Source organism: Rhineura floridana, chromosome 18, assembly GCF_030035675.1.
Source record: "Rhineura floridana isolate rRhiFlo1 chromosome 18, rRhiFlo1.hap2, whole genome shotgun sequence".
NCBI lineage: Eukaryota > Metazoa > Chordata > Lepidosauria > Squamata > Rhineuridae > Rhineura > Rhineura floridana.
Window position 1 is genome coordinate 1271951 of NC_084497.1, and position 23249 is coordinate 1295199.

Here is a 23249-nt window from a genome sequence, read left to right on the forward strand (position 1 = left end):
GGCAAACACTGGAACAGGGAGGAAGTGTGTTTTTAAGAAATTGGTTTGGGGGTAGGGAAGCACAATGAGTTTCTTGACTGTAGCAGCTGTGCAGTTTCTGCCCCGGGGGTTGGTGAAAGGAATGAAGAGGGAACAGTGTTGTTTATTCATCTCTTTTTGTGCATTTGCTGTGTTTAAATGTGCACCGAAGGTTTTTTGTTTTCATACCAGGATTTTTCAAGAAGTAAAAAATGTATGGGCCACTGATTATGAGACAAGGAGTCTTTTTCAGGTCAAGGGCCACATTCCCTTGTGGGCCTCCTTCTGGGGGCCGTATACTGGAGGTAGGTGGGGCCAGAGGGGCAACAGAAAGGACTCCCAGTTTTTGTGCTGTAGGCTCTATTCCAGCCCCCCAAAAGTTCATATACACAATATTTCTCTCACACACACACGTGCACATGTACGGCAATTTAGAATTTCTGTATAAGTTTGGGAGGTGCATTGTTGTGGGCTACCAGAAATACTAATCCCCCCCTTACTCCAGAAGAATTCCTTTATTTTCTATGTATTCTAATACCATCCTAGACGTTTGGATTTAGGGTTGTCCAAGGCTTGTTGTGGAATACACACAGCCTCTCTCTTCCTTACTCTTTTGGCGGTTATTGATGTGGGTTTCAACCCTTGACCCTGTCTTGCACCCTAAAGTAAGCGTTGGGCCGGACTTCCATTCCACTTGCATATCACAATAATGTGGGGTAGAGCACGGCTGGATTTGAGGGGAGTGTTCAGGAGCTCAAACTTTTTTAAAAAGGTTTTGGGTTAAGCTGTATTTTGTACTTCTGTACAGATAAGGAACTAACAGCTACAGCCAACTTCAGCAGCACTGAGCATTGTAGGGAGGAGGAGTGTGGTGCAGTGGTTAGACTGTTGACCTATGGCCAGGGAGACGAGGGTTCAAATCCCCACTCAGCCAGGAAGCTCACTGGGTGAGCTTGGGCCATTCGCCACCTTTAGACCTCGCCTACCTCTCAGGGTTGTTGTGAGGATAAAGGGGGGGTAGGGTTTGAGGTCCTTGGAAGAAAGGTGGGATATAGAGAGAGTAAATAAAAACAAACGGCTCTCCTGCAGTTCTCCTGTGTTCAGTGGCAAACTTGTTTTATAAATGGAGCCCATATATCAGGGGTGTTGACTGAGAAGCATGTTCCACCATGTCTGACGCAGCTTATTTCCTAGTAAGTGTATCTGTTAGGATTCTGGCCAAAAGGTTCCTGCATTCCAAAAGAAATCTGAGCTGATCTGGTTTGCCTGTGGAATTTTGCACCGTGTGGGAAGGGTGGAAGGCTCTGTGCGTTTTGGTTCCCAGTTCCTCATTCCCAATCTAAAATTTAGTTCTCCATATTTCTGCAGCGATCTGCGGATTTTGTTCTTTTAAATCTTCCTGAAAATTCTTCAACATTCTAGTGCAAATTTCTCCTAATAAGCACATTTTCTTGTGCAGTTTTGAGTAATGTACACATTTTTGCAAGCAATTTCTCCTAACATGTTTCTGGATGTTATATTCACTAATATATTTTCATGTATATGTACATTTTCCCTCAAGATACGCATTTTTTGTAGGTTTGTCTTTGCATGCAAACTGAATCAAATTTCTCCCCACTCGCTGCAGGCCACCCTAAGGTCCCCAAAGGCAGTTCCAGCCTTGATGATGATCGCTGTGTGTGCCCCGGAGGCGTGAGAGCGAATCATGTGTGCGTAGAGGGTATGTCATGTGAACAGATATAATAGCTCCTTTTGTCCCTTCTCATGATAGCTTCGACCAGAATCGCCCCATGCCTGGTAACTAAACGCAGGGTGACTTTTGTGTTCCGTGTTCAGTGTCCTGTATACGTGGAGTTGGAAATCACGGGGTGGTGGGTGAACGTCAAGATGGGGGACCTGTGGCCCTTCAGCTGTTGCCAGGCTATGGCCCCCATCACCCCTGGCTGAGGCGTATGGGAACTGTAAGAACATAATCGGAGCCCGAGTGGACCAGGCCCGAGGGGCCCAGGTAATCCAGAATCCAGTTCTCACAGTGGTAAACCTGATGCCTCTTCTGGTGATCTCTCAAGCAATACCCGAATGCGGCTGCAACTCTTCCCACTTGTGACTCTTAGCAGCTGGCATTAAGAGGCATCCCTCCTCCAAGAGTGGAGGCAGAAGATAGCCATTGTGGCTAGTACTCGTGATTAGTCTTCTCCCCCCCATGAATTACTCTTAATCCTCTTTTAAAGTTGGTGGCCATCGCTGCCTGCTGTTGGAGCAGATTCCAAAAGGTTAATCTTGAATTTTCTCATTTGTCTGCCCTGAATCTTCTAAGATTTATTAACAACAACATGCAGACCAATCAAACAAGCTTCTAGTTCTTAAGACTTATTTTGGTTGGCTTGATTTAAAAGCATTTCTGAACCACTTAATATTTAAAAACCTCTAAGTGGTGTACAAAAATATAATCTAAAAACCAATAAAGGGCTATCATAATAACAGACAACATAAAAACCAATAGTATAAAAACAGACATACAGTTGTAAACATATACATGTGTTTCAGGTGGTAGTCTCTTTCCTCTTGTAGAGAAAATAAATTCTGAGGAAGCAATAGATGAGTCAAATAAAAAATTTTGGAGCCTCCATCCTCAGGAGCAGTGTACCTTTTTGAATATAGTAGGTGCTATGGGTCACCACTGGAAACAAGGTGCTGGAACAGATGGGCATTTTGGGCTGTTCCTTCAGGGCTCTTCTCCTCACGTCATCAGCTTAGGAAGGTGCAGATGCCACACGCAACTGTGTCATGTGCTGTTTACACAGAGTTCATTTCAGGCATTCTGATTTATTAATTTTTTTAATGGCTGGGCGTAGCTGGCTGCAGAGCAAACAGAGGTTTTTTCGAGGTGAAGGCTTCACACAATGCTGGAGAATGATTAAACCGCTGCCCATACGGGGAGGGACGTGCAAATCAAGTGGATACCATAAGGACATCAGAAGAGCCGGCTGCAGAGGGGCCAGGCCAAAGGGGCCGTCCAGTCCGGCATCCTGTTCCCAGAGTGGCCAGCCAGGTGCCCCTTTGGGGAAGCCCACAAGCAGGCCCTGAGCACAACAGGAGCAACTCTCCCTGCTCGTGATCTCCAGCAACTGGTAGGCAGAGGCCTCCTGCCTCCCGCTGTGTGGGGGGGAGAAACTGGCTGAAAAGGGCAATCAGAATCATCAATGGGGGGGCGGTGATGAGCTGTAAATTACCACAATTTGCCTGACTTCACTCACTGTTTGAGAAGCAAATAAAGTCAAAACGATTTAATAAATAGATGGGGGGGAAGTTATTTGTAACAGGCCTTTTCCCTAAGCAAAATTCCAGTCCCCGTGATTCCAGATAAAGGGCTAATTTTTAAATAGGAACATAGGAAGATCCCTTGTTCCGAATCAGACTGTTGGTCCATGTAGCTCAATGATGTCAACACTGACTGGCAGTGGCTTGCCAGGGTTTCAGCGCACAGTGAGTCTGTCCCAGTCCTATCTGGAGATCCCGGGGATTGAACCTGGGACCTTCTATATGCAAGACAGATGCTCTAACCGCCCCACCGCCCCCTTTCTATTATTTATTTGGCCTATCCCAAACAGGACACCAATCATTTTTGCATGACTCCAAATTCTAGTCCTGTTAGGAGGCGAATCTCTCTCTCCCTCCCCACCCCGGCCTGTTTTCTTAAATGCCTCTTGAGTTCCTGGTAACTTCAGCTGCCATTCCCTGTGTCCTCTTTGGGACGACTGTTGTCCTCTGTTGCTTAGCTTTGGGGGAGAGAGCAGCAACAGGAGATCTGTTTCCCGTTCTCTTCTGTGGCTCATTTAATCCTTGCAGCCGTTATTCAGAAGTACTTTTGTACAGCGGGGTGTCATAAAACCTAAAATTTCCATTCACAAATCCCAGGAGATCCTCTGTTGCTCACTTGAAGGTGCAGAGGATTCCTGGGCCGAGATCCCCACCTCCTCCAAGGATGTAGGAAGCTGTCCAGGCATTCAACAGGGTGACCTCTGGGCATAGCTGGACTGCTGCTCTCATGAGGCCTAGCAGCATGGCCAATGGTCAGGGATGATGGGAGCTGGAGTCAGCAGCATCAAGAGGAATGCAGGTTATCCATCCTTGCTCTTGCTGTCTTTAAAGGCAGCTTTGCCCTCTCGGCCATGAATATGCACCGCAAGCATGTGCTGGCTGCTTTTGTTGGCCCTACAGATCCCACCCAGGGGAAAAACAAGCTCTCAATGAGGAGGCCAGGCCAGCGAGGGGAGAGGCCTGGAGGGAATCCCAAGGGCCAGATCAAGAGGGCTGGAGGGCTGCACTTGGCCCCCGGGGCCCCATTGAGGGTCCCCATTTCTGCTGTAAGCAAAATACGGCGAAAAGCTGAAAGGGGAAAAAATCGAGATCTGGGAAGCTGACGACCTGTCAGAAGCTTCTGCTGCTGGTGCATTCCTGAGTTTGCCAGTGGGCGTGTGGCACCTTTGCCTGCAAAGAGAATGCGAGTGGCCGGTGGAGGCGGAGAGCCTTTGGCCACCTCCCTGGGAGTTTGGCAGTCTCCCAGGCAAGTCGGCTGCCAGAGGAGCACGGCTTGTTGGCCCTCCTCCAAGGGGCCTCTCCAGACTCCTTCAGCTTCCTGGTCTTCCCCCCAGCAGGCGAAATCCCAGAGGGGGCTGAACGTTAGACTTCCCCCTGCCCCGTCGATAAAGCAGCCGCAGCAGGTCCAAAAGGCCCACGTGGAGACAGCAGCGAGAGGCAGGATGGTGCCGGAACAACGGGAGATGGACCGCGACGCTTGCTCTGGGGACACCGGCTCAGGACAACTGGGCGACCTGTAAGCTTGACTGGCCCTGTGAGGGTGCTGAATCATACTTGGATAATATTTTTGACTGATTTATTGGTTGGTTTCCTTGCATTGCTATCCCGCCTTTCTTTCATCGCAAAACCTGAGGCAGCATAATGTGCGGTTCTCAGGTGGGCTCCCATCCAGGCATTGGTCAGACTGGGACCTGCTCAGGTTCAGCAAGGTGGTGGCCTCGCTGCCCTTCAGACCTTAGCCTGGAAATAAAGCTCTCCAGGGTTTCAGGCAGGGCGAGTCTTTCCTGGCCCTATCTGGAGATGCCATCAGGGACTGAACCTGGCACCTTCTGCCTGCAAAGCAAGTGTTCTGCAACCGAGTTTTGACCCTAGTAAGATTCTAGTCCTCAAGGTTCTGAATAAAAGGCTGATTTAATAGGAACTTAGGATGCTGCCTTATACCAAGTCAGGCCATTGGTCAGTCTCTAGCTCAGTATTATGAACACTGACTGGCGGGAGCTCTCCACGGTTTCAAGCAGGGGACATTTCTAGTCCTGTCCGGAGATGCCATTGGCGATTGAGCCTGGGACCTTCTGCATGCATAGTATGTATTCTGCCTCTGAGCTATGGGCCTTCCCCTGAAAATAAAGTAAGATTCCAGTCCTCATGGTTCTGAATTAAAGGGCTGAGTTAAATAGGAACACAGGAAGTATGGAATTGGTCCACTGGTCTATTTAGCTCAATATTGTCTGCATTGACCGGCAGCAAGTCTCCAGGGTTGCAAACAAAGGGCTGGGCCCTTCCTGGAAGTGCCGGGGATTGAACCTGGGACCTTCTCATTATCATTATCATTGAACTACGTTCTGTCCTTTAAGAGGCTTTATTTATTTACCTTTCTAAAGCATTATTAATCCTGCACTTCAGCAACAAAGAAAAAAAGGGGGGGGGGCTTTGAGAGCAGCTTTCAGAAGTCAGTGACAAGACAGGACCCCTGCCCTTAGCCTTGCCATCTAAAAGACGCAGCACAAGAGGAAAATGTGATTGGGAGGGAAGAGGAAAACATGCCTTTTTTATAGAGAACGAGGTGCCCTGCGCTCCCATTTCTCTCCCTCTCCTATAGCCTGACGGCATATAGATGAAGGGAGGGCAGATCAGAGCTGTCTTACACCAGATCAAGGCTGCTTGCCCATCTGGTTCAGAATTTTGACTTTGTCCGGCCCTGAAAGATCCTCCATGGCACTCGTTACCTCAACCTTCTGTTTTAATATGTTTTACGATGTTTTGTTTTTAAGATGTTTTAGAGTGCTTTCAGTGTTTTTGGTTGCTACCCTGAGCTCTTTCTGGGAGGAAGGGCGGGATATAAGTGTAATAAATAAATTGTTGTTGTTATGTGCCTTCAAGTCGATTATGACTTATGGCGATCCTATGAATCAGTGACCTCCAAGAGGTAAATGAATAAATAGAAATAATAAATAAACCTCTTTCCCCCTCTTTCTTCTTTTTAACTAGAGGTGGCAAGGTTTGAACCTGGGACCTTCTGCATTTTAAAAGTGTTTTACAATCCAGAAATTTATTTCTTTTTAAAATGTTTTGGGATGTATCCAACTTGCTTCTGTTCATAGCAGACTACTGAAATGAATGGGCCCAAGTTAGTCGTGTCCTTTTCAGTGGGTTTGCGCTGAGTGGGACAGACGCTGGATGCAGCCCATGAAAATGTTTATCAACCTTCCCTCCCCTTCCTCAAACTGTGGTTTATGATCTTCAGGTTGACGTGAATCTATCCTTCGTCCGGTGTAGCGATGGCCACCAGCCCCGATGCGGAGGCAGTAGATGCCTCTGCATGCTTTTGCTGGGATCTGCAGGGAGGGAGAGTTGCTCCTGCGTGCGGGAGGGCTCCCTTGGGGCCTGCGCTTGGCCACTGTGGGCAGAGGAGGCTGGGCTAGGGGCCCCTTGGGGCCTGATCCGGCAGCAGGGCTCTTGTGATGTTCCAGCGTTCTAACCCCATCACCCCCACCTTTCTGTCTGCAGTGCATATCAAGGCCCTCCCAGGCCATAAATGCCATTTTATAGCCGTTGGACGCAAGTCCTTTCCCTTAGGTGGTCCAGAGATCAAGGCAAGCGAAGTGCAGAAGTCTGAAGGGAGAAAGTGGAAGTCCAAAGGCCCCCTCCCCCCACCTGTCTGTGTGACTGAAGGGGAATTGATGCGACAAGAGGGGGCACTGTTCACATTCCTTCATGTTGCCAACCCCCCCTTGGTGATTGCCTGGGGGGGGAGAAGAGAGATCAGCCTTTTTCTCTTTTTAGCAGGATAGAGTTGGCTGTCTGCTCATATCACTCCCGGATAAAGTGATTGATGTGATTTTTTTTAAATGGTAAGACAAACATTTTTGTATACTTGTATTCCTCCACAGGCCCCAGGGGTCTCCACTCCAACTTCCCTTCTGTTCATGTCGTTTCTGACTCTCCTTTTCTCTAAAGCAAAAAGGCCCAGATGCTGCAATCTTTCCTCACAGGGGAGTCGTTCCATCCCCTTGATAATTTGGGTTGCCCTTTTCTGAACCTTTTCCAGCTCTACAATATCTTTTTTTTGCGGTGAGGTGGTTCTCGATAGCTTTCAGAAGTTTTTGGACGACAGCTCCCATCACCCCCAGCAGTCAGCAGGGCCAGTGGTCAGGGGTGATGAGAGTTGGAGCCTGACACCACCTGGAGGGTGTCCATCTACTGCCCCAGTGGAAGGATCTCTTTATGGAGGATAGCCTCTTATCTACTGCTAGGACAGCTAAACTGAGCTTCCATGCTCAGGGGCAGTCTACCGCTGAATAGTGAGAATAGCTAAGGCCTTCCTCACCTCTCTGGTGGGCTTCCTAGAAGCACCTGGGTGTCTGCTGTTGAAGACAGAATGGCGGTCTAGATCAGGGTTTCCCAAACTGTAGTCCTTGGACTTCATTCAGGTGGTCCGTGTCATATCTGTGGATTTGTGGCTGAAGACGACGCATCCATCTGGAAATAACTCATATTGATTTCTAATTGTATTTTAATCGCTTCTCTTGCTTGCTATATTGTATTTTATTGTATTACAATTGGAATCTGCTGGAATAAATAAAATGCAATATAGAAAAAAATAAAGGAAGCATTCAAAATAGAATTAAAGATCATGGCATCTAGCCCAGCGTGTTAGAATTGTTGCAACAGGCAGGAAAAAAGCCATTCAGACTCTCAGCAGTTCTGAAGTGGCCCTTGAGGAAAAAGGTCTGGCGACCCCTGGCCTAGGCAACCTTTGGCTCTGATCTAGGAGGGCTGCTCCTCTGCTCTCTGCCGGACACAGGCCAATGCACCTCACGTGTGATCTAAATGCAGAGCCGGTAGCTGCAAGGTCCTTTAAAAAATAATTTCAGAACATTGGGCTCGGGGTGTGTGTGTGTCATATGGCTATATATTGACTCCACCTACATCGGATTGTGGATCTTGTGAAAGATTGGTGGCCCAGAGCCAGTTAGGGCTTGTGTCCCAAAGCAATAGACGGGGAAAGGTCCTGGGAGCCCTCCAAGGTACATGTTTACCCAGAAGCCAGGGCTGGCTTCAGTTCAATGGGACTTTCTCCCTGGTAAGTGTGTATAGGACTGCTACTTAAGGTTCTAGTCCTCTTGACCTATGGAGATATATCTGAATAGATGTACCTTCCGCCCAACCCTGCCCTGTGCAATATAGGAACATGGAAGCTGCCTTCTTTGAGTCAGACCATTGGTCCACCCAGCTCAACGCTAGCTGGCAGGGCTGTCCAGGGTTTGAGCCTTCAGGCTGGGCACTTTCCCAGCCTACCTGGAGATGCCGTTGGGGACGGAATTTGGGATATTTTGCATACACAGCAGATGCTGCACCGCTGAGCTGTGGCCTTTCCCCAAATGTACGATGCAATACAAAGCAAACATCAGGGCATGTCGGAGTACATGTGAAATGAAAACAGTTTGAAATAGCACAGACATTCAACAAGAAAAGCAGAATCATATAAACAGCCTTCCAAAAAGGACCCAAGTCAAGCTAATTGCCATGCTATTAAACAGAGGCGTATTCAGGGTGCTGCTACGTAGGAGTAAGCCCACTGGATTCAGCAGGACTTGCTTCTGTGTAAACATGCTTAAGTTGTTAAAAGGCCTGAGAGAGCAAGAAGGTACTCAGAGGTGAGCCTCTTTAGGGAGGGTGTTTCACAAACAAGGGGCCCCTCTCGCTGGCCCTCCCCCATTTTCATCCTCGCAACAACACTGTGATGAGTACACAGAACACTAATCCAGCCAACAGGGTGCCTCCCAGCTGTCGTTGGACTCCAGATCCCAGCCTGCCTGATCATTGGCCGTGCTGGGCCTGCTGGGAGTTGGAGTCCAGCAACAGCTGGAGGGCTCATGGTGTCGGACACCCTGCTCTAACCACTATACACCCCACAGACTCTTAGTAAAGCCCCGTTTAGATAGCTCAGGGAAATGGGGAACAGTTAAGAAAGCCAGCCTGGCGTAGTGGTCAGAGCAACCTTCAGTCCTCCCAACACCCCTGGCAGGTTGGCCATGCTGAGGCTGATGGGAACTGTTGTTCAGCAACTTCTGTAAGGCTGGAGCCCCAGTGGAAGGGTCTCTTTCTGGAGTGGAGGACAGCCTCTGTCCTACTGTTAGGACAGCTAAACTGAGCTTCCATGTTCAGGGGCAGTCTACCGCAGAAAAGCCAGATGTGGGCGAGGCTGTGCCCTTCCCCACAACACCTGGGCTAGGACCTTGGAGACCAGGGTTCAGATCTCCCACTCCAAGTCACTGGGGGCCCTTGGGCCACTCACTGCCTCTCAGCCTATCCTACCTCACAGGGTTGTTGTGAGGCTATAACGAGGAGGGGAGAACCATGTTTGTACGCCACCTTGAGCTCCTTGGAAGAAAGATGGGCTGGAAATGTTAATAACAAACAAACGGTTGCCAGACGATGACTAGGACTGGTGGCCGCGAGAGGAGGCTGGGTCCTGAGGTTGCTGCCGGCGACTTTTTCCCCTTGCGGCCTGCCAGAGAGTCCCAAGAATGTCAGAGCTGCCCAGCCGACTGGCTTCCTGCTCTGCTCTGTGCATCCTGTTTTGCAAAGCGCCTCCGAAGAACTCGCACCACATTTCAGCTCCCAGCCCAGGAGCCTTCCTCCCTGGCAAAAGCTCCACTGTCCCCCCCTTTCCACAGAGGCAGAGTTATTGGGGGGGGGAATGACTCAGGTCACGGCTACCTTAGAGCCACTGGTTTCATCGGTCTGCTCCAAGTAGAACCAGCAGTAATAATTTGACTTTGCCATGCTGGTGAGATCGTAGCCACCCACCATCTTAATTTCCCAAGGGACATCTGTGCATGTAAATTGCCAGCAGATCTGTATCCTTTCGTTACTGCATTTCTGTCCTGCTTTTTATCAAGAAGCTCATGGTGGCATACAGGGGCCTGCCCTCCCTCTTGCTGTTTCATCCCCACAACAACCCTGTGAGGTAGGTTAGGCTGAGAGACAGTGACAGGCCCAAGGTCACCCAGCAAGCTTCATGGCTGAGTGGGGATTTGAACCGGGGTCTCCCAGCTCCTAATGGGACACTCTTAAGTACTTAGCAACACGCAGCCGGGCTAATCCCTCCAGAAATCTTGGTGATACAAGTGCCTTTGCACCTGCTTTAGATTCCTTCCTCCCCCCCCCTTTATTTTATTTTGCAAAGTTAATTTTGAAAATCCAGATGGGAAGTTTTGGGGAGGGAAAGAGAAACCTCACAATCCATCTTCCCCCTCCCTCTTAAAAGTTACATTTTTTTTTCTAAATACAATAAAAATGAAATGCATAAAAAATGAGTTGCAAAATTTGCCCAGAGATTAGGACATAGTGTCTTGTGCTCTGCTCTCTGCCTGCAGAACTGGCTTTCCCTAACAGCCCCCTCTCTCTGACCCCCCAGCAGCTGACATTTGATAGTCAGACTGCCCCTTCACATGGAGGTTCGATCTAGCCACCTTGGCTTAACAAGCCACAGCTCAGCATCCAGTTTCCCACAGTGGCCAGCTAGACTCTTCTGGGAAGCCACAAGAAGGAAAGCAACATCCTTCCTCTGTTGTTTTGGAAGCCCTCCCCTCCCACACTTCAGCAACTGGTGTTCTGCGGCAGACTGCTCCTGAAGAAGGAGGTTCCATGGCTAATTGCTGGGAATAGATAGGCCTCCTTGAGGGCTGGAGGCCAATGCCCGCTGGAACCTCCCCCTCGTCACCGCAGGTGTTGCATGCAACAATAGCAATCTTGGGGCTTGTATCAGGGCGAGGCTGTTTTTATCGGCACATGGCTCATTCCAGCAGAATCTCCTTCATGGTGGCTAATGATAGGTGGAGATGAATTCCTTGATGTGGCAGAACATAAAGCAAAGCAAAGGACTGAAGCCAGGTGCAAGGAAAAATTATCCACAGCTTCCAACCCCTCCACAATCTCCAACGTTCTTTTCTCTGTCCCACTCCTGTGTCAAATTCATTTCATTTTGAACGTATCCAAGGGAGGGGCCATTTTAAACCCCTGCCAGAGAGTCTTGAGTGCTCTCTCTCTCTCTCTCTCTCTCTCTCTCTCTCTCTCTCTCTCTCTCTCTCTCTCTCTCTCCTCCTCCTCCTCCTCCTCCTCCTCCTCCTCCTCCTCCTCCTCCTCCTCCTCCTCGCCACGCTGGAATCATACCTACGTCCTTCTCTGGGCCTCCCTGGTGCCCCTCTGCAAAATGGGCACAGTGGTTAATGATAGGCGGATCCCTGCAAGGATGACTGTGTCTAAGGAAGTGCTCTGCCCTGAGGCTTGGGTTGAGGGAGGGCAAAGTGACATCACTGACGGAGAGACTCCCTCTTTCCCAGCTGCCTGCCCGATATCTCTGGAAAACAGAAAAAGAGCAAATGGAAAATGTCTGAGCAGAAGAAGTCCCAGAGCCTGGATGAAGCTGTGGCGGAACGACCCAGAAGCGGCCAACGTCCGCCCTTGTCCCGGTGAGTCTCATCCCAGGGGAGGGGTTGAGCTGCTTCTTGGTTTGGCCTCAAATGTACATCAGAAGAGCCCTGCAGTGCTGGCTCAGGCCAAAGGGGGCCCATCTCGTCCAGCCTCCTGTTCCCACAGTGGCTGACCAGACGCCCATAATGGGAAGCCCACAAGCAAGTGGGACCTGAACGCAGGAGCATCACTCTCCCTCCTGCAGCTGCGGGCAACTGGTATTCAGAGGCAGGCTGCCCCAGGCAGTGGAGGTGGGAGATAGCCATCATGGCTAGTGGCCATGGGTAGCCTTCTGCTCGGTGAATGTGTCAGATCCCCTGTTAAACATCCACATTTCTCTGATGGGTCAGGCCCAAGGGAGCCCTTTCAGTCCGGCCTCCTCTTCTCCCAGTGGCCAACCAGGTGCCCCCAAAGGGAAGCCCGCAAGGCAGACGTGAGCGCAAGAGCAACGCTCCCCTCTCGGGATTCCCAGCATCCTGTCTCTGAGAGTGGAGGGCAGTCCGAGCCATCGTAGTTAGTAGCCACTGATGGCCTCCTCCTCCATGAGTTGGTCTGATCTCTTCTTTTACAGCCATCCAAACAGGCGGCCATCATTTAAATGCATGGGAGCGAATCCTATTGCTTGACCAGGGAGGAACTCCTTCCGTCTGTCTGTCCCGAATCTTCCAGCATTCAGCTTCATTGGATGTCCACAGCGTCTAGTGTTATGAGAGAGGGAGGAAAACCTTTTCTCTGTCCACACCGTGTTCCCTCCAACCCACCTTTTCTCTAAAACCGATGTAGGGAGCCGTTGGCCCTCCAGATGTTGCTGAGTGACAACTCCCACCCTCCCTGGCCGTTGGCCTGCTTGCAGGGGCTGATGGGAGCTGTTGTTCAGCAACATCTGGAGGGCCAAAGGTGCCCCACATCTGAGCTAAGCCAAAAGGTCCCAGTCCGCTGCCCAAATGTCCCCTCTCGATGGGCAGTTTCAAGGCCCCTGCAGCAGTGGCTCCATGTCAGTGGTGCAGTGGAATCCACTCTGGGTTTTAGTCCAGACCTTGAAGGGGCTGTTCAAGGTGGTCTCGCTTTTTCCGTTCTCAGCCTTTTAACTGGACGTTGGACTGGGCAGCGCATCAAAGAGAGGGCTGTTCTCCTTACAGCAGGGAGAGATCGGCCACCCTGCCGCCCTCCGCCTGTCATTGGCTGTGCTGCCCCTGCTCTGGGCTCCCTGCCTTCCACCCCACCAGGCCCACCAGCTCCCAGCTGCCTCTGGCTGTGACCTCAGCTCACAGGGTAGTTGCTCCAGTGCCTTGATCAGTTTGCTTGCAACACGGATCCCCTCTCCCATGGGGCATTATTAGAGGGTAGCCCAGGGGGTGTACCCCAGGTTTTTGCACTGGGCCTAGAGATGTGAAGGCCTGGGGGGGGGGGAACAAAAATTTTGGAGGAAATGCAGTGGGTTTATTTTATTATTTTTTCTGTTTTTCCCCTGAAAAGGGGGGGGCTTTAAAAAAAGTAATAAATTTACCCCAGGCGAACCTTCACATCTCTAACTGGGCCACGGATCTCAGATCTCTAACCCTTCCCTCACTTAATGATTCAAATTTTTTAAACAACTTGCTTAGGGTGGTATTCAGTGCTAGTCCTGTTCAGAGTAGACCCATTGAAGTGAATAGACATGACTAACTTGTGTCCATTCATCTCAATCATTCTAGTCTGAGTAGGACTTAGTTGCATACAGCCTTTTGTTCCCAGGGCTGCTGGGCTCAGTGCCTGTGAGACCCCCACCTTGCCTCCTCCATTTGCTCAAACTGAAATTAATGTATGCAACATTTATGCAAATGTGTGCCATGCGTTCACCCCCTACCAAGCCCCCCCCCAGGCTGTGCATTTACACATTGGCTTGCCGTATTCAAATTCCATTTTCTTCTGTTTCTCAGTCTCTCTCTCTCTCTCGTTTTAGGTCCAAAACCTATGACCCGCTTTTCTCTAAAGAAGCAGAGAAGGAAGCGTCTGCCTCTGCCCACCACAGAAACTCAGCATCCAACGTAGGTTTGGGAAGGCAGGGGGGGGGGAGTGGGTGTGCCGACTTCCCCGCAGGGCCAGTGCTGATTTCTCTTTTCTCCCCATCCTGATTGTAGCTGGCCTTGGCCATTTCGGATGCCCTGTGAAAAGACTACTACTGTTGGGATCCTTCAAGGTTCAAGTCCCTTCTGAGGTCTCTGGAACGGGGGGGGGGGAGGAGACATAGTACCCTCCCGATGTTCCTGGACTCCAATTCCCAGCTGCCAGTGTGGCCAATGATCTGGGACAATGGGAAGTGGAGTCCCATTTGGGGGGCCTCAGAATGGCTGCCTTTGCTCTAGAAGCTAAATCTCTGATTGGAAAGTGGGTCCGTCCTGTCTATTGCATGTTTATCATCATCGTCACTTTATATATCATCCGCGTCCAACAGTTTTTTCACACTTGCCAAAATTGTGGCGAATCTGTTAACATTTTGTCACATGACCAAAACAAAAAACATTCAGCTGTGTTTTTGAGGGATGAAAAATACACAATAATGTTTTGAATTATTTATTGATTGAATTAATGAGACATCTGACATACCTTTTCATTAAGAAGTGGTCGGAAATCAGCACTCCGCCTCCATATTTTTGTCCAATATCCGCAGCCTGTATTTTGATTTCACCATTTTAACCACAGAAAAAGTTGGTTCGCAGAACCACGTTGAACCCAACATTGAAAACAGTTTTGGAATAATCGTATTTAGAACCGTGAACTCATTTTGGTTTAAAATGTGAGTCCACATCGTAGCAGTTGAATAATCTTTCAGACGCTGAGTGCTTTGAAGGTAGACTGCATCCCTCTTGAAAAGGGCCCCCAAAGAAAGAAGCCCCACAAGCTCTTGAGATAGTTGAGAATTGTAGTTGTTAAAGCGCAACGGATCTTGCATGAGTTCAGAAACAATTCTGCACTTTTCAAAACTGGAAAAGTGATTAGGATGAATCTGTAATTGTTAAGGGCAGAGGGTGGGCACTTCTTTGATGTGGTGCATTTGTCAGCTGAGAATCCTATTTAAAACAATTTTCCCCTTTTGCCAGCTGATGAAACATGCTGTTGACTTCCACCGAGTGTTCAAAGACCTCTCCGAAGAGGAGTTACTCCTGGAGAGTAAGTGACGGATCTGCAGCCGCCGCTCCCTCTCCTCCCCGCTCCTCCTGCCTTTGTGTCTTCTGCTGCTGCTGCTCAGTGGTTAGAGGCCCTGCTTTCCAGGTTCAGTCCCCAATGGCATCTCTGGGAAAGACCCCAGGCTAGAATTCTGAAGAGCTGCTGCCCGCCAGTGTCATCTGAATTGGTATAAGGCAGTTCACTAGGCTCCTATTAAATCACTTCTTCATTCCAGACCATGAGGACTAGAATCGTGCTTTAGAGGAAGGACTACCGTTTACCCTGTCCTTCGACACCCGAGATGTGTGTTTTCAGAAAAGCCCCTGTGACTGTCATTTGTTCTAATTGTTTCTAATATTGAATTTTAGACTGTGTAACCTACCCCAGGATTTGCTGGTGAGGAGTAGATAAATTATTATTATTATAACTTTATGTGCTATACTCACTACATGCAGAAGTTCCCCAGGTTCTTGGTGTCTCCAGGTACAGCTGGGAATGTCCCCTGCCTGAAATCCTGGAGAGCTGCTGCCAGCCAGTGTAGACAATACTGAGCTAGCTGGACCAAGGGTCTGACTCCGTAGAAGGCAGCTTCCTAATTATGCTAGCTCTCTATTCAGAACCATGAGGACTAGAATCTTTCTTTTTTAGGGGAATGGCTATTGCACCTGCTTTACATGCAGAACGTCCCACGTACAATCCCCAGCATTTCTAGGTGAGGCTGGGAATTGTCCCTCGGCTGAAACCCCAGAGAGAGCTGCTGCCAGTCAGTATTGGCAATGCTGAGTCCACTTCCCACGTCGGTGCCCTTTCCAGTCTCTCCCCAACTGATTTCTCCTCCCTGTCTCCCCCCGTCTCCCTCCACAGCGTTTTCGTGTGCCTGGCAGCGGGAGGTGTCCTACCACGGCCGCCTGTACGTTTCCCCCAGCCACGTCTGCTTCTACTGCAGCATGGTGCGACGGGAGGTGAAGGTGAGGGGTCGGATGCAGCTGTCTTGGGCGGAGGGGTCAGCAGGCTTTCACTCAGCCTTTCCTTTGTTTCATAAAAACAAAACATCTTTAAAAAACATCTTACAACCAAAATATCTTTAAAACAACCATTTGTTTGTTGAATGAAGAAGGTCTTCAGGAGGCGCCAAAACAGACAGTGCCTGCCTAATATTTAAGGGGAGGGAATTCCAACGGGTAGGTGCCACCACACTGCAGGCCCGTGGAACAAAATGGCATACAGACATGCATTTCTTAGGAGGAAAAACGGAAGAATTTTTGCTAGGATTTAAATCGCAAATTGCTGCAGAACTGAATTTAATATGGGGAAAATGAGGACTGAAATTGACAGATCCTTCTGTCTCTAGTATGCATGGCACCTTTTTCTCCTGTGATCTGTTGGGAACAATTAGAAGCAGGATTACCGGACCCCTCCCTGACTCTCTCCCCTTTCCCCGGAGCAGGTCGTCATTCCTGTGCCCACCATCAGTGTCCTCAAGAAGGCCAACACGGTCTTGTTGGTACCCAACGCCATCTGCATCCGGACGTCCGAAGGCGAGAAGGTAAGGGAGAAGAAATCCCAAGGGGAAAGTCTCTCTCTCTCTCTGTGTACGTGCATTTTCTGCAGTGCACAATGGGAACCAGCAGTGCCCCTTGGGATTGGTAGGGCGGAAGGCAGGGAGCCCAGAGAGGAGCTGGAGGCAGAGCCAATGGCAAGCAGAGCTTTTGTCTCCATCCTCCTCCTCCTCCATCCTTTGCTGTACGAGGGACAACACTGAAACTACGGAGGAGGAAGCTGGCTGAAGGCAGGCTTAGGATGGTGGGGCAATGCCCCATCCACCCGAAGTGGTCACCCTTCACTGATAGGAACTCCCAAGTTATTCAGCATCCTCACAACTCCATTTAAAAAACCAACAAGATCCTAGTACTGTTTACCACGGCTTTTGGTTGATTAACTGAGACCATACTGTACTGATTTCCGGCCTGTTTGCAGTGTTAATCTTTTACACCTTCTGCATGCAAAGCTGTGCTCATTTCCCATCAGAAGGGAACAGGAAGCAATGTTGGGGTCCCCTTAAGTGGGACCCGTTTTATACCAGGGGGTGAAGCTGTGATGTCATTTCCCTGCTCCTCTTTCCCCCACAGTTCCTGTTCGGATCGCTCCGTTCACGGGAAACGGTTTACCAGCTGCTGTGCTCCGTCTGTAAGCACCTCCAGGTAACGAGGCTGTTCTGGGTGGGCTGCAGATTTTGCTGCCCCAATTTCTCCTGGATTACCCGTCCCTCCCCTAACCAGGCTTCAGGCCCTGAATGGCCACCGTGGCCACTGACACACCAGAAAAGGAAAAGAACAGGGGACACCAATATGTGAAAAATGTGTCTGCACTCATTTATGTGTATTAATACATATTGCAAAAACGATGGCTAAAATTTAGAGAGAACTACAATATCTCTCGGCATTTATGTATTTATAGAATTTATATCCTGTCCTTCCTCCCAAAGGGGCCCAGGGCAGCAAACATGAGCAAAACAATTTAACAAGAGAAAGAAAAACATATTCCAAGCACCTAAACACTTTCTACAACAGAGGTTACAAATATGGTAAAACAGTTCAGAATATTCCAAAACACAGTTTAAAAACATTCTTCCCTCAGTGATCTCCAGGCTGCCAGGACCACTCCCCTTCAGCCAATGCCTGGGTAAATAGGAACGTGTTCAGATTCCTCCTGAAAGTTAATAGTGATGGGACAGATGTACCTCACTTGGGAGGGAGCAAGGGCATTCGACAAAAGGGGCCCAGCTCTGAAAAGGCCCTTTCTGTGTCAGCGCCAACTTGGTTGAATTATGGGGTGCAGGGAAGCCTTGTCTCCATAGCTGCTAGGTTGAGTGTGATTTGGGGGAGTCTGGATGTCATAGGAAGCTCTGCTCCTGATTTCCTGACCAAGTCCTCAGAGGAAAGGCTTGCAAGCATTGGGTATATTTAGTCTGGAGAAGAGGCGATTGAGGGGCAAAGGGCAATATTAAAACCAAGTATCAGAAAGGCTGCCTCACAGCTGACGCAGCAACGTTGGACAGAATTGTAAGGCTCTGATCGCCACTTTCATCCATCTCAAGAGAACACAAGTCTCTTACTCCAGAGGGAAGAACAGCCCTTAAGATTTCTGAAGACCGTTTTTTTTTTTTAATCTTATAATTACATTTCTAATGGCCATTTTTAAAATGCTAAAACATGCAGATGCAGGGAAAGGGCTCCCTCCTGTGGCAGCTTTTAAAACACTTTGTGACGGCTAAAAAACATGCTAGGGCAAGGAAAGGGCACCCTCCTGTGGCAACTTCTAAAACGCTTGGGGGGGGGGCTAAAAACATGCCAAGGCAGCAAAAGGGTGCCCTCCTATGGCGGCAACTTTTAAAACGCTTTGGGGGAGCTAAAAAAGACGTCAAGGCAGGGAATGGCCCTATGTATCACAGTTCTTGAACAGGAGAACCGCCTGCTTGGCTGAGTGTGGTGTCCGGATGCTTAACGGTTGACGCGCAGCTTGAAGCTTCTTTGGATGCGGACAGGCACTCAAACGGAGATCATGTGCAGGCCGAGCAGACGTCGGCAGGGCAGGGCTGTGGGTGGCAAACGCATCCCTCCAAACGGAGCCTTCCCTTTCAGAGACGGTCTGCCGCAGAATTGCCAAACTCTGGGGGCAAGAACGCAGGCAGAGCCGCTTTTGCAGATCCGGGCCGCTCTCCCTGGCCTTTTTGCCGCTCCCCGGGCTGCGCACTCCCTGGCCCTTCTTCACAACCTCCTTGGCCGCTTGTGCCTGGCCGGGTTGTGTCTGGATGGAGGATACTTGGGGGAGGGTGTGTGGAAAATCAGCTACCGTGAAAGGTCATCTGTACCCCTTTTGCTCCACCCACTCTTGCCTCTGGCCCTGGACACCACTTGCATGTGGCCTCCAGAAGGCAGTGGGGACTGACAAAGTTTCCCCAGGCCTGAAACAGAAAACTCCTCTATGACATGCCAGCCATAGGTCCAGATTTTCCGCTCTGTTTGACTCAGGGGCATTCCCAGTCATGTGCGGTCAATGCAGCCTATCCTCTTCCTCTTTGCTTTAGGACGGCAGCCGGAAGAACAGCCCAACCATGCCGCACGTCAGTCCAGACTGCCTCCATAAGATATCCCTGGTACAAGGCTGTATGTTGTGTGTTTCGGCTCTGGGGCGGGGCGGGAGGGGGCAAGCCAACACTAATGCACTTCCCTTTCCTTTTACGATTAGGAGGGGTTGAATGGTTAGAGCACTAATGCTATAGCTCAGGTGCAGAGCATCTGCCTGCATGCAGAAGGTCCCTTGTTTGACGTCTGGCCTCTCCAGGTGGGCTGCAGAGACTCTCTCCCTAAAACCCTGGACAGCTAGATGGTTGGAAGCGCAACCCAATGTTTCCAGATCCTCCCGCCCTCTCTTGCAAGCGTCACCGTTGGTCTCTTTTCCTTGCAGATCCCAAGGGAGACGGATGCCACTCACAGCCCTCCACAGCACAAAATCCTCCCAGAGGAGCCAGGTGGGAGCAGTTCACTTTGGCTTGTCTGTTTGTTGTGAAAGTGTTTACGTGGCCGTGTACAATGATCTATACAATAAAATACAAACCGTAATAAAAACAGGAAAAAAAATCATCATTAAAGTGACTGGCTGATTAAAAACAGACATGTCTACAGAAAAAGGTCCTCAAGGAACTCCCGAGAGTCAACAGCGAGAGGGTGCCTGCCAAATCTCTGCTGGAAGAGCGTTCCACCACCTAGGAGTAGTGACGCTCAGTGCCCGACCTCTGGTTGAGGCCAGCTGAGCTTCTGTAACATGGAGGACAGCTAACAGCCCTCTTCCAGATCATCTCACTGACCAGGCTGGGATATAAGGGCTCAGGTAGTCCTTAAGGAAAAGCAGTGGTGGTGTAGTGTTGGAGTGGGACCAGGGTTCAAATCCCCACTCAGCTGTGAAGTGACCTTGGGGGCCAGTCATAGTCTCTCAGCCTAACCTACCTCTTAGGGTTGTCGTGGGGATAAAATTGAGGAGAACCATGTATGCCCCCTTGTCCTCCTGGTGGAAAGGTGGGACATAAATGTAATAAATAAGGAATCCTGAACCTACGAGTTTGTATTTGAACCCAAGAGCCTTGATCCTGGCCCGGTAGCATATGGGCAGGCAGTGCAGATATTTTAACAACGGTGTCACGTTGGCCATGTGCCCCCATCAGCAGTCTGGCCTCCGCCTTCTGCACGAACTGGAGCTTCCGGACCGAGCCCAAAGGCAGCCCCACACAGAGCGCATTGCAGTAATCCAGTCTTCTGGATCACTTCTCCCCTGATTCTTCACTGCTTCTCCGCGCTCTGATTCAGGGCACTCCAAAGACCTGGGACACGGCTTCATAGCCTTACACTTGGATACGCTGATTGCTAGGAGCAGCTGCAAAATTAGAAGGCAACGCTCAGGACCCTCATCGCCACAGGGCTGTTTTTCCCCCATCTGAGGTCCTGCTCTGCTGCCTCCCAGGGAGGTCTGGACAGGGGCCTTTCTTGTAGTAGCCCCTGAGTTGTAGACTCCGCAGGGAAGCCCGCCTTGTCCAATGCATGCTTGTTTTCCCAGGCCTTTGGGCAGCCTGGTGATGGTAGCACATTCTTAAACCTGTTTCTAAGATGTTTTTGCCATTATCGTTATTCTTCTTACGTGCCTTCAAGTTGATTACGACTGATGGCGACCCTACGAATCGGCAACCTCCAGTTGTTATTCTTAGGCGTCATTATTTTGAAATAGTAAGAGGAGTACTAATAATAATCATAGTAGCGGTAGTATTTTTTACTTGGTCGTAAATCACTTCAAGACTGTTTAGTGGGGTGCGATACGCACATGTAATAAACCTTAAACAAAACTTTAAGCTTTTCCTTTCACAGACGTGGCCGATGGGACACGGAGGCCCCCAACAGCACCCGTTGAACAACAGCTGGCAACGCCAAGCAGAGGTGAGTGAGAGCCTTGCAGTCTTGCTGCCTGTCCTGGGAACCACATGTAAGCCACCTTGGGTTTCTATCATGAAAAGAAAGGTGGGGTAGGAATGTAATAAATAAATAATAATAAATATATCAGCTTAACAAAAGGTCAGCCAGCTCCCTGAACGGGATTCACGAGTATGTTGGTTTTTTAAATCGCTGTTAAACATGTGCAACTGTGAGTAAATTCTCCACTCTGTCAATCTCCGAGTTCCTCCTTGGAGTCAGTGTCACACCTTAATACCCGCCTCACTCATTTCTTTCCAGGAGGGGCACCAACAACAAAGTCCTGGCGAAACTGGAAGGTTCACTTGAACCCCCTCAACACGGTTATCCTAATCTATCTCTTCTTGTGAGCGGGCCAATTTTCTGGGATGTTGTGGAGGGGAGGCCAGTGTTTCAAATCTGCTCGGGGTGTGCGTGGAGGTACACACTTGGCCTTATCTGTCTCTCGGCCTAGGGTCGTGGGGATCAAATGAGAAAAGCAAGCCCGTCAGTAACAAACGGTCTGAGCTTGGTAGATGAACAGGGTTAGTAATTTCATAACTGCACTCTTTAAAAAATACACAATGAAAAAGACAGGCAGGTTGAGTATCCTCTGACCACAAGAGGCAAAAATGGCCACCCCAAGACAAATTCATGGGAGATGAGGCTGTCAATGGCTATATTCTCCCTCTACTGTCGAGACAGGATGCCTCTGAATGCCTGTTGCTGAGAAGCTGAGATGGGGAGAGTCGCTGTTGGATTCCGGTCTTGGTTTGGGGGCATCTGGGTGGCCCCAGTGAGAACCGGATGGCGGATGAGGTCGGGCCCCCTTTGGCCAGACTCAGGAGCCAGGCTCTCCGTTTTTTCATTATGCTCCCTGTGCTGAATATCTTTTTTAAGGAAATGCTTCTTGTGTCTTTATCCGTGGCTCAGGGTGGTCCTCTTACTGCTTTCCTCGGGGTACATCGGCCTGCGTATCGTCCAGCTGGAGGAACAGCTGACCATGATGGGGGCCTGGCCTGAGCTGGGCCTTCAACACCCGTAAGTGCTCAGCCGCTTCATTTGATAACACGTTGTAACATGCAGATGCAGGGAAAGGGCACCCTCTTGTGGCAACTTTTAAAATGCTTTGGAAATGAAAAAATGGACTGCCTTCCAGTCGATTTTAGCAATATTCAGAGGTGGTTTACCATTGTATCCCACTGAGGCTGAGAGGCAGTGACTGGCCCAAGGTCACCCAGGGAGCTTCCTGGCTGTGTGGGGATTCAAACCCTGGTCTCCCAGGTCGTAGTCCAACACCTTAACCACTATACCACAGTGGCTCTCTAAAATGTTTTATGAGGGGCTAAAGAAACATGCCAAGGGAAGGGAAGGGCGCCCTCTTGTGGCAACCTTCCCCCTCTGACCTTGGGGGCTAGTCAGTGTCTCTCAGGCAGAACTACCTCACGGGGTTGGTGTGAGGACAACGTGGGGAGAGGGAGCGTCATGGGTGTAGGTCACCACGAGCTCCTCGGAGGAAATGGCGGGATTTCCGTGCAGGAATCCAGTGGAAATAGCCCAGCGGCTCATATTTTTCAATATCATATACGTAGACAGTCATCTGACATGTTGTTGCCGTTGGGTCGGTCTCTTTGCTCGTCTGAACAAGTTCTAAGCCTCGGCTGATGGTGGTGGTGGTGGTGGTGTCTGAAACGGTGTTGTTTCCAGAATAAAAGAGAGTGAGGCGTTCCATAGTCTCTGGGCTCCAACTTTCCATTTTTCTCTTTGCAGAGAATGACAGACAAATGTTTCCGGAAGTGCATTGGGAAACCGGGGAGCTCCCTTGATAACTCCGAGCAGGTGAGGCCAGTCCGGGAGAGCATCACAGTCTCACCTTTTGCTGAGTGGAGAATCCGCCTCCCTCCTTTCTCTTTTCCCCCTGAATCTCATGCCTGGCTGCAGGCTTTTGTCCTCTGGCAACGGGGGTCTCGGGGGAGCCACCCCCTTCCTTGGGCACGCGTCTGCATTTTATGACCCGCGTTTGCTTTGTCTTCTCAGAAATGCATCGCGATGTGTATGGACCGCTACACGGATGCCTGGCATACCGTCTCACGGGCCTACAATGCACGACCGCAGAGGGAGAGCCAACATGCGATGGGCTGGGCAGGGCAGCTGCGGAGCCCCATCACGGACTTAACCAATGGATCTATTCGGGTCACCGAGCGAGGTGGTTCACTAGGAAGTGTGGACTGGCTGGATTTGTGGCCTGTGTGGCAGCCATTAAAATGACCGCACGTGGCGCCACCTCCT

General features: G+C 49.9%; 1 protein-coding gene across 5 annotated transcripts; it reads left to right on the plus strand.

Annotated features, from left to right (window-relative positions):
- Positions 1-2999: 2999 nt before the first annotated feature.
- On the plus strand, positions 3000-23028 carry LOC133372931 (GRAM domain-containing protein 2A-like). Of its 5 annotated transcripts, none has more exons than XM_061602138.1 (15): positions 3000-3149; positions 4674-4855; positions 11688-11816; positions 13760-13844; positions 14898-14967; positions 15829-15932; positions 16412-16510; positions 17094-17165; positions 19052-19120; positions 19432-19495; positions 20880-20948; positions 21243-21327; positions 21894-22001; positions 22731-22799; positions 22998-23028. In XM_061602138.1, exons 2-14 carry the CDS (start codon positions 4782-4784, stop codon positions 22735-22737), a joined length of 1035 nt encoding a protein of 344 aa, XP_061458122.1. In that variant the 5' UTR covers positions 3000-3149; positions 4674-4781; the 3' UTR covers positions 22738-22799; positions 22998-23028. The 5 variants fall into 5 exon arrangements, with proteins under 5 accessions (XP_061458122.1, XP_061458123.1, XP_061458120.1 ...); XM_061602139.1 differs by having other exon boundaries at positions 4677-4855; XM_061602135.1 differs by lacking the exon at positions 3000-3149 and having other exon boundaries at positions 3166-4855.
- The last annotated feature ends 221 nt before the right edge of the window (positions 23029-23249 follow it).